This window comes from Gekko japonicus, unplaced genomic scaffold, assembly GCF_001447785.1.
Source record: "Gekko japonicus isolate JY-2015 unplaced genomic scaffold, Gekko_japonicus_V1.1 scaffold104, whole genome shotgun sequence".
In the NCBI taxonomy this organism is placed as follows: domain Eukaryota; kingdom Metazoa; phylum Chordata; class Lepidosauria; order Squamata; family Gekkonidae; genus Gekko; species Gekko japonicus.
In genome coordinates, this window is record NW_015176454.1 from 1,174,869 (window position 1) to 1,186,265 (window position 11,397).

At 44.7% G+C, this 11,397-nt stretch overlaps 1 protein-coding gene across 2 annotated transcripts; it reads left to right on the plus strand.

Moving 5' to 3' along the window:
* The first annotated feature begins 1,833 nt into the window (after positions 1 to 1,833).
* STK16 (serine/threonine kinase 16) lies at positions 1,834 to 9,336 on the plus strand. 2 transcript variants are annotated; one of them, XM_015426906.1, is made up of 8 exons: positions 1,834 to 1,900; positions 4,262 to 4,374; positions 5,784 to 6,003; positions 6,270 to 6,403; positions 6,864 to 6,984; positions 8,242 to 8,337; positions 8,452 to 8,573; positions 8,648 to 9,336. In XM_015426906.1, exons 2-8 carry the CDS (start codon positions 4,289 to 4,291, stop codon positions 8,727 to 8,729), a joined length of 861 nt encoding a protein of 286 aa, XP_015282392.1. In that variant the 5' UTR covers positions 1,834 to 1,900; positions 4,262 to 4,288; the 3' UTR covers positions 8,730 to 9,336. The 2 variants fall into 2 exon arrangements, with proteins under 2 accessions (XP_015282392.1, XP_015282390.1); XM_015426904.1 differs by having other exon boundaries at positions 8,655 to 9,328.
* The last annotated feature ends 2,061 nt before the right edge of the window (positions 9,337 to 11,397 follow it).

Sequence of the window (11,397 nt, forward strand, 5' to 3'; positions counted from 1 at the left end):
AAAAAACCAGGCTCCAAATGGATTTATACAAAATTGTTAGCAGAACAAAAAATCCTGGAATCCCTTGAAACCTCCCAAATACAAAAGGTTTAATCTATACAAAACAAAGATACTGGCAAAAATTGGCTAAAAATTTGAAATCACTTTCCTGGGGGGTTAAAAAAAAAGCTAGACAGAAATATCCATTATATGAGAGACCCTTCCGGGACTTTATATACGTACTTCTAAAGATATATTAAATATTCTGGTTAACTATTATAAGTTTTTATATCATTCTAGAAAGCTGAACGTAGACACAATTACAACTTATCTGCTTTCTAATAAATATATTAAGACTCTTTCAGATACTCATAAGAAGCCTTTGGAAAACCCTATCACAATCCAGGATATTCGGGGTACAATAACAACCATTTTCCATCAAAATTTTATAAGACATTTAGCTCTAGTTTAGCTGAACCATTGACTAACATTTGCAATCACATTTTGAATACTGAAAACATTCCAGCTTCTTGGGTGGAAGCCACTTTAGTGGTGATTCTGAAGGAAAATAAGATTTAATTAATCCCACATTTTACAGACCAATTGCACTTATAAATCAAGATGCTAAAATATTTTCTGCAGTTTTGGCTAACTTAGACTTAAACAAATCATTTCAAGTTACATCAGTCTAAACCAAACAGGCTTCATCTCTAAGAGAAACTTGTCAGATAATACTCATAAAACCCTTAATATAGTAAACCACTGCAAAATAATAAATCAGGAAGCAATTTTGTTAGCTCTTGATGTAAGAAAACATTTGACACCCTGGAAATTCTGTATCTCCAAAAATTACTGACTTATATTGGTTTCAGCAACAAATTTCTGAGAGCGATCTATGCAATATATGAAAATCAAACTACAGATAAAAATGAATGGGATCCACTCCACACTCTTTAACCTTATAAAATGAATGGGACAAGGGTGCCTGTTATCACCATTATTATTTGTGTTATCCTCAGAACCATTAGCTGAAGCTATATGACATAACCCATATATAAAAGGTATCAAAACTAGAGAGAAAGAACACAAAATAAGTCTATACACTGATAACTTAGTGCTATACATTTCTGAAGTTGAAAACTCATCACAAGCAATACATGACAAAATTAACAAATTCAGCCAGATTACGGGTCTGCATGTCAGTCACTCTAAATCATATGTCTAAATCTCATATTTTTCTCAAAGTGAAAAGTACTGAGAACGTGGAGTGATTTCAGCAAGAGTACTTTTATTCAGCAGGACAAGACAAAGAACTGCCGGAGCCGGTATATATGCCCAGAAAACCCACCACCAAAACCCACCCTCTACTTCCTATAGGCTATTTACAGTAGCTGAGAGCCATAGGCTCTCGGTCAGGCACGTGGTAATGGCGGAGTACATTACACAAAGCATGAGTGTATCTATTTACAATAAATACTCCTACAAATGAATCAACAATTTATGGGGTTATCTAGGGATCCAAATCCCTCTGGAGTGAAAGGACTTCGTAAAAACGCAACTATGGAAAGCTTCACCAGGGTATAATACTTCAATTAAAAAATTGGGATAAATTAAATTTTTTGAAGACGGATTCAGCAGGCTGGGGCACCGGTGGGGAAGACAAATGCAGATTCGACCTCTTCTGTTCCTCGCCTTGCTTTCCCACCACCCACCCACGCCTCCCTTCGCGACCCTCCCTCGCGAACGCCCTCCCTCCCTCCTTCCGGTCGCCTTTCCCTTCTTCCTTCCCCTTCCCGTAGTTGCTAGGCAACCTTTTGCGGTCAGCAGCGCGAGCGGTCACGCAAGTGGCGCGGAATAATGACGTGTCAGGCGGAATGAGCCCCTTGTGTCGCGCTGAAGCTCCCTAAGAAGGCTTCACTGGGTGAGCGCTTCCCCCTCCCCTCCTTTGCCTTTCTCCACAGGTGGGGGGGCGTGGGGGGGGCTCCCTCCAGGCCCTCGGGCCAGGGCTCGGGCTTTGGGGGCTCCTGGTGGCGGTGTTTTCTCTGAATATGAGCCGGGAAATGAACCCGAATGACGGCGCTTAGTTCGGGGGAAGACACGACGTAAGATGTTCCAAGCGTATGTGCAGAGTGTATTTCTCTAGCCGTTTACCCATCTGGAACCAGAGGAAGGGGTTCGCCCGTTTTTCTGAAAGAAAGCGCTGAGAGGCTCGATGGCCATTCCCTTCCCTAGGAAAGTCCGCAAGTGGCTTTATTTTGGCGCAGTGGAGAAACTGCGATTTGTTCGTTTGCAAAATGAGAAAGTCAGCTGTTGGGATGTGTGTGTGTGTGTGTGGAATGTCCTTTATTATTTATTTTATCCATTGATTTAATTTATACCCCGCCCTCCCCGCCAAGGCGGGCTCAGGGCGGCTTACAAATATTTCATAAAAATACAATTGAAACCTATCATAACATATAAACATATAACATAAAATACCAATCATTTAAAACACAACTAAAACACTGGAACATTATCGAGTAAACAGGAGTGAAGATTATTTATAATATGACTTAGGTGACAGTTTAATTCCTATAACTTCACACCAGCTCAGTTCGGTCACTTGTTATGCGGCGGGTACAGGCTGTAGCAGTGGTAAGACCCTGATTCAAATTACCAGCATCAGTGTTTAGAAGAAGAGATTGGATTTATACCCCGCCCTTCACTCCCCAAAGGTGTCTCAGAGCAGTTTACAAACTCCTTTCCCTTCCCCTCCCCACAGCAGACACCCTGTGAGGTAGGTGGGGCTGAGAGAGCTCTTGACAGAAACTGCTTTTTTTCAAGGACAGCTCTGACAGAACTTTGGCTTGCCCAAGGTCATCCAGCAGGTGCAAGTGGAGGGGGGGGGGATCAAACCCGGTTCTCCCAGATTAGAGTCCACGCACTTAACCACTACACCAAACTGGCTCTTACTAGTACTTAATTTACAAAGGAGTGTACAAAGTTTCTGGGAAGCTTACAAATATGCTGCCATCATAGCTTTGTTTATTTTAAAGGTTGTAAAAAGTGGTAAACAATGACGTACCTCTGATTGTAAGTCATTTAGACATTTCAACTCAGGATCTGTGTAGTACATTTTTATAGTTCAGATTGTGTTATGACTTTGTTTCCTTGTGATTTCTCTGCTGCAAATCATATGCCACTGTAGACATGTTACAGCATAGGGAGTGAGTAGAGGAGGGATCACACTCCTTCTTCTGCTCATATGAATAATGCCTGTTTCCTTTCTAGTCATCTGGGGAATCAAGGACAATTGTAACTAGTGATAAGATTTTGGGAGACTGAAGTCATGTTCTGTTCTCCATCAACATACAGCCTTGCCATTTGCTTTTAGAATGTGCTCTGATTAATCAACTGACTGATTGCTGTAGTTGGAGTCAGAAATAAAATCCAAGCCTTCTCTCCCCCATCCCCACTGAGGCCAAATCACTAGTGACAGTGGAGAGTGTCTTCACTGGCAGCCTAATCAATTTATTGAACCTAAAACTAGAATGTTTGCTCTGCCAGTGTCACTTTTGTGGACGCTGCTTGTTAAACTGCTTTTGTTGATTGGTCCAGGTGACATACACTTAAGGAACTCAACATTTGTTCCAGCATAAACTTTGATAATTCAGAACTGACTTCATCAGATGCATGGAACGTATCCATCTCAAGCAGCTAAATTTATATTTAAGAGTTCAAGCAACGGAAAAGGGGTAGGGGTGAAAGTTACATGTGAAGGCCAGTCTAAGAATCAGTCCCTACTGTTAATAGATAAGCAAAATAGGATTACCATACAATCCAATTATGGAAAATACTGTGTGAGACATGTTAAGCAGATTCATTAGGGCAGTATGGAGTCCATATAAATATACAACTGAATTAATTGACATCTGTAAGGTGTGGGTCATGTTGAGACATTAGCACCTATATTGAGTGAGGAAATCAAGGTCCTTATTCAGCTTCCACATCCAGAGGCAGTAAACTTATGAACATCAGAGTTAAGAGGTGATTTTATTGATTAGAGGAAGCCTCTGCAACCTGTTCATCAGTGCTCCAGGACGACTGGTTGGTCACTCTATGAAACAGGATGGTGGACTAGATGGGCCACGGATCTGATCGAGTAGGGCTCTTTCTGTGTGTTTGTGCTGGTATGGGCAAATTGGTGGTTATACAATTCTATATTTGGGGCAAAGGGTTGGACAAGTATGCATTTTAGTCCTTTCCATCTCCGATTTTCAGTTTGCTCTCTTTGCCTCTGCAGGGGCTAAAGGATGTTGAAGCAACCATCATGGGCCACGCCCTGTGCACCTGCTCCAGGGGAACCATCACTATCAATAACAAACGTTATCTTTTAATCCATAGGCTTGGGGAGGGGTGAGTATAGAGTTGGATTTTCACACATGTTGTCATGCATATTGAGCTTCATCTGTAAATGATTTAGTTCAGGGATCATCTAGTCCTGTCCACTACAGGGAAACCACCCCCTGAACATGGCTGTTCAAACTTCTCTTAAGGTTGCAGTCCTATTCCTAATCTCTTTACCATTACATACATATGTGCCCTCAAGTTGCAGCTGACTTATGGCAACCCCAGCAGGGGACTTTGAAGACAAGTGAGAAGTAAAGGGGGTTTCCCATTGCCTTCCTCTGCACACTTTTTCTTGGGGTTCTCCCATCCAAGTAACAACCCTGCTTAGCTTTTGAGATCTAATGAGATTGGGCAATACTGTGCTGCCTTCCCTCCTAGAAGAGGAGGAGATTGGATTTATACCCCGCCCTTCACTCCCCAAAGGAGTCTCAGAGCGGCTTACAAACGCCTTTCCCTTCCCCTCCCCACAACAGACACCCTGTGAGGTAGGTGGAGCTGAGAGAGCTCTGACAGAAACTGCTCTTTTTCAAGGACAGCTGTGTCAGACCTTGTGACTGACCCAAGGTCACATCAGCAGGTGCAAGTGGAGGAGTGGGGAATCAAACCCGGTTCTCCCAGATTAGAGTCCGCGCACTTAACCACTACACCAAACTCAATATTGCTTCTAAGTAAACATGCATAGGATTGAACTGCAGATCCGTCCACAGAGGGTGATGCCACAACTGACCTGGAGAATTCATTCCACTGCAAATTCATTCAATACAATTAGAAAGTTCATTCATGATGTGTAATCAAATCCTGCTTTGGCTGAAACTTGAACCTCCTTCTGCTCATCTTTCCTGAGCAACTGTGGCAAAGAGTTCTTCATCTTTAAGTCAACTTTTAGCTATGCAAAATACTCTTGAGATGTCAGACATTTGCAGCCCAAAATCTTCAATCTCACAGTTACAAGAGTCTGACACTAGCTGATGGTTTCCAAAGAAACTGCACGAGGCTTCAGGATCTGGAGTGGTTTGTCTCATAGTCATTGTCTTCGACGGACTAGAGACATATTCAGTGCAAGGCTGAATTCCCTGGTTATTGACAGGCCTGTTAAACTGCAATATCCTTTTGAGCTATTTTTGAAAACTCTGTTAAGGGGCAGAGAGGAACCATGCCCTTGTTCCACAACATTCATGTTCCTTCTTGCCCTGTGTTTTAATTACTGTTTTGTGTGCTTTAATATGTATTTTAGTTTAGCTTTTAATTGTTTTTATGATACATTTTAATGAGGCTTTGTTTTAACTGTTAGCTGCCTCATTGGGCACATCTGGAATGGGAAAGTAAACTGTGTGGATTCTGTTAAGTTTCCACTGTAATAATTTTTTCCTTGTCAAGTTGTCCATTTTGTTTTTGACATCCCCTTCACCCCACAGTGGTTTTAGCTATGTGGACCTTATAGAAGGGTTACACGATGGGCATTTCTATGCACTTAAACGCATCATGTGCCATGACAAAGATGATCGTCAGGAGGCCATGCATGAAGTGGAGATGCACTTGCTCTTTGACCATCCCAACATCCTGCCCCTGTGTGCGCATGCGGTGGTGGAGAGGGGATCCAAACATGAGGCCTGGCTCCTGTTGCCCTTCTGTAAGGTGAGTGCTGCTGGGGAATGTGGTGGCATCGACGCTGTGTAAGACAGTCATGGATACAGCCATATTTTGGTATTGGGATGGGGGGAGGAAAACCACTCGTTCACTTCTCTGATAATTGGGGGGGGGTGTGTGCTTGTATGGCCTGTGCCTCATATATTAAATCTGCCTTTGGCATATTGTGATGTCTACCGGTAGGTGGTCTTCTGCTTGCCTAAGGACTTTGGAAAAATGCATGCAATCCCAGTCATACAGGCTTCTCTTGACAGAGAGGGACCCTTTGGCAAGAAGTTGAAGTTCTGAGAGATAACGGTGTCTTCATGCCTGAGGAGCGAATCCTTGCCATCCTTCACGGTATCTGCCGGGGCCTGCAGGCCATCCATAACAAGGGCTATGCACACAGGTGAGAAGCTAGAAGTAGATGGAAAGCCTGGGATGTTTGCATGAACAGAACAGCTCGAGTGTGTGTCGAGGAGGGAAGGAGTAGAGATGAGATGAGTGACTGACTATGTTGTGTTGAGGACATTGCAAAGAGGAGTTTACAAAGGTAAAGAATTTATTGCCTTTAGGGTTTTTGCAACCAGAGTCATAAACAGCAAACCCTCATCCCACAATAAACCTCGTTCCACAGAAAAACATGGAAGGATTTAAAGGTTGCCACTGCAGAAGTTGTCATGTGATTTGACAACAGCTGCTAGAAATTTTGCCACAGGCAGGTAAAGAATCATGGGTTGGCACTGAGTAGCTGCCAATGTTATTAATAGGGGAAGGCCAAGTTGGGGCCGGTAAAGACTCTTCAGTTCAGTTTAAAGCAGGCAGAGACCCCAGGAGGACTTAAATAGTCTCCTACCTTCCCTTTCCAGAGATCTGAAACCTACAAATGTGCTACTGGATGACGATGACCAACCATTGCTGATGGACCTGGGTTCCATGAATCAGGCACGCATTGAGGTGCAGAATTCTCGGGAGGCCATGGCTATTCAGGTACAAGTGACCTATGGTAAAAAGCTAAGCACACTTGGGCAGAAAGGTTCCTTCCAACAAAAATGGGGGGGGGGACCACTTTCTCAAGCTGATTGATAACAATGGGCATTCAGGCAGTCTGCTCACTGTGGGTGGATGCTTTGTACATACAGAGTGGTTTGCTGGTGACAGATGTGACACTGTGCAGCTCTTTTTAAGTATGGGAAATCTCAGAGAGGAAGGAGGTCATAGCTTAGTGGCAGAACACATGCTTTGCATGGAGAAGGTCCCAAGCTCTCCAGTTCTGTCTTGACTGTCAGGGTTGGGAAGAAGCTCTGCCTGAGACCCAGTCTGGTGTGGTGGTTAGGTACGCGGACTCTAATCTGGGAGGAACCGGGTTTGATTCCCCACTCCTCCACTTGCACCTGCTGGATGACCTTGGGTCAGTCACAAGCTCTGGCACAGCTGTTCCTGAAAGAGCAGTTTGTGTCAGAGCTCTCTCAGCCCCCCCTACCTCACAGGGTGTCTGTTGTGGAGAGAGGAAGGGAAAGGAGTTTGTATGCCGCTCTGAGACTCCTTTGGGTAGTGAAGGGCGGGATATAAATCCAATCTCCTCTTCTTCTCTGAGACATAAGGGAAATACTACCAAAAAGAAAAAGACAGTATTGGATTGGATGAACCAATGGTCTAACTTAGTACAAGGAAGTTTGCCCATTAGTATGCTCCCTTAAACTGTTTGTGCTTGCATCCCTTAGCCATGGGTTGGGTCTCAAATGCCAAGCAGACCTATGCCTCGTTCCAAGAAAGGAAACTGTTTACAGCATCTTTTGCCTTCCCTCTAGATGTCCCAGTTATGGTTTCAATAGAAGGCAAATAATCAGTAAGACAGTAACAGGGGCATATCTTTGTAAGAATGGACTTTATTATCAAGTTGCAAACCATAATTCCAAGTCTCTTTGTAAGAATGGACTTTATTAATTATCAAGTTGCAAACCATAATTCCAAGTCTCTGGAATATTTCTAAACTGAGTCTTGTGGGCAAGCAGGGATCCTGAGATTTCTGTCTCACTCTTTCTGATAGGCCTCCCTCTCTGGGTCTCTCCTATCCCTTTCCCTTTAAGCTTCCCTGATCCATGTTAAAAAAATTTTTTGGTGATACTGCAGCTTCTTATCCTGTAAGAGTTGCAAGAACAGTCCAGAGTTGGGGCGAAAGCTTTGCTCTTCTGTGGCTCCATTGGAGACTTGAGATTCTGTTCTCCCCCTACCCCCACTTCACAGGACTGGGCTGCCCAGCGTTGCACCATCTCATACCGAGCACCAGAGCTGTTCACTGTTGAGCGTGAATGCGTTATTGATGAACGTACTGACATCTGGGTAAGGACCATCAAGTTCTCAAGGGGGTAGGAGATCCTACCTTCATGCCAGTGATGTACATCCCTTTTCTGGGGGCCAAAGCCCTGCTCCATAATCTCTCACCCTACATCTTAGTCCTTAGGCTGTGTTCTGTACTGCATGATGTTTGGCGAGGGGCCTTACGACATGATCTTCCAAAAGGGTGACAGTGTGGCCTTGGCTGTGCAAAACCGCATCACTGTGCCCCAGAACACCAGGTAAGCTGGGGAAGGGAGCATTATGGGTTGTAGTTGCCCTCAGTCCAAGGAGGAGCTGATGCTAAGCACCTCAGGTTTCAGGTACTCGCCTGCCTTGGAACATCTACTCTCTTCTACAATGGTGGTAAACCCCCAGGAGCGTCCATACATTGCTAATGTCATCAGTCAGCTTGAGGAGATACAGCCAGCTCCCCCTGGACAGGACACCACACACATCTAAGACCACAGAATGGGTGGTGAAGACGGACAGCAGGAAAGCTGCTTCTTGAAAGGACTCGATAAAGCCCGTGTGTTTGTGCTGCTCCAGGTTGGGAGCAGGGGAATCTGTCTTGTCCCGGCTTCCATCCTTCAGGAACTCCCTACAGTGGAACCACCTCCGCTCTTGGACCTTATGGTACTGCTTGCGACTTGCTTGGATCTCTCTGTCATGGTTGCCTTGGCACGCATCCCAAGTATTTTACAATGTCATGGCTGCTTAGTTTGTATTTGGAATCTGCCTATGTAAAGATTGCTGGGGTATATTAGGGCTCTGGCAGCAGCAATGGAAAGGGGGTGGGGAGAAGATATGCAGCATGTATTTTTTAATTCCAGTACAGTACCTGATGGGCTACTGAGGAAGGGCTGGTGCCCTATTCCTGTAGGCATAGGCAAGCCCTCAATGCCTCTGTACTGAATAAAGTCTTCAGAACACAGCTATGTTAACTCATTGTCTGAACAAGATCAAGGAACAGCAGCCTACAGTTGGGCAGAGAGAAACAATACAGTCATGGAGTTGCTTGCCCATGTTTTTCAACACCGACTCCTCGTTTGGCCCTTCCTGTTCCACAGCGGGTAGCTCCTCCAGTTTTTGTGCCTAGAAGAGCGGAGTTCTACAGTCTCTTTAAATTAAAGAGATTTCCCCCCCCCTCTCTACATTTGCCATCTGCTAACCCTGCAGAAGGCAAAGTAGGAAATTACTCAGTGCTTCTAATAGTCGGCATGGGGGTCTTCAGCTCCTGTAAAAAAAAAGTTTGTGCCTAAGATTTACAGCACAATGTGCTCTTTGTATTGGCTTCTGTGTATATATGGCACAAAATTTGCTGTTCATTGAAGTATGTCATCCTATATTAGCAAGCAGGGAGTTTTATTGGCTCAAGGTTAATACCCGAGCATGGGAATGCAAGGGGAAAAGGGAGTACTAAAGGGAAGAAAAATTAAGGGTTGCATAACAACAAACTAGTAGGTTCCCTTACTTCTCCCTTCTATAATGAGGGTTTGAGAGTAGAGAAGATGAAAGTATCTCAGACTGGGATGCCCACTGATAGGTCACTAATATAGGCACAGCAGAAAGGGCGGGGTATAGGAAGGGGGGAAAAAAGCTAGCTCCCTGGCAGGTACAGGGTGGGGCTTTGTTTACAAAGGCCTTGATAATCTCGATTTAGCACTAGTATTTGGGTGTAGCCACTGCCTTTCTTCCTATTTGCTTTCACAAGGCGCAAGAGGGAAACTAACACTTGTCATTCAGAACAAAGTCTGAGTCCAGTGGCACCTTTAAGGTAACGTTCTCAAGGTATAAACTCGTGCATGCACTTGGAAGCTTACACCCTGAATAAAACTTTGTTGGTCTTAAAGGTGCCTGACTGGACTCAAACTTTGTTCTGTTGCTTCAGACCAACACGGCTGCCCCACCTGAATCAGTTTTCATCCAGTTCACCATCTTCCTAAGGGTCTCCTGTACCATGCAGACTTCTCCAATTAACCTCAAAGGGAACCACTCTCTTTTAAGCTCCTTGCAGCCCTAGACTACCCACCTAAACAAAAACACCAAAAAGGCCCAGGCATTAAAGAAATACAAACTGAAGCACAAGGCACAGAGGAATCACATCTGGACGCTGTGTGAGACGGCTGGGGCTGAAGGAAAAAAGGGAAGGACTCAAGGAAGAGTGAGCTTCATGTAGACCCAGGCTTAACTGTAGATCTTTTGCAGATCCTTAGCCAGAAACTTAAATTCACCATGAATGGTACAGATGAAAGCTGTACCTCTGCTCAGCATGTTGTAGCCTGTAATGGCAGTTTTGGCAAAAGGGAAGCCTACCTCTAAGGTCATAAATAGTAATATGATTGAAGCTAAGCAGGTCTCAGCCTGGACTGTGTCTCAACAAAACATGCAGGCTGTCTCCTATAAACCACAACAGCATACCCAAAGGGGAAAAAATGGAAGATTTGTATTCACTTACCGTGAAGCTTCCTTCTCGGTGGTCCAGAGTGGGGCAGTCCTTGACCCCTTACTCCTGGGAAAGCACCTCCCCCTTCTGTAGGCAGGGCCGGCAAACTTTGATCCCAGAGGGGAGGGGCTGATCCTCTCATCCCCAGTCATACCGAAAGCCACCGAGCTGCTGTAAATTAACTTAAAAAATAACTCCTTCCCCCTCAGACAACTGGGGAAACCATCACAGCCATGGGCTTAAACAAATACAAACCTGCATTTTAACCATTAGAGCAAACAAACAGCAACAGTCCGCCACATCACGTAATCAGTTAGACCATATTCATGAACAGCTGAACCACTGAAAAAGATAAAGGACCGGAAGTTGTGCCCATCAAGAGAGGGTGGGTAGGACTGCCCCACTCTGGACCACCGAGAAGGAAGCTTCACGGTAAGTGAATACAAATCTTCCATTCTCCGGTGGTCCAGGAGTGGGGCAGTCCTTGACTCCTTACTCCTGGGACGTAAAAAAGCAGTGCTCCCCCCGGGTGGGTCACACAACTTCCGGTGCCTACAGGGCCTGAAGGAGCACTCTACTGTCAAATGCTGCTTCTGCTGAGGCTAGTTTGTCAATCCTAT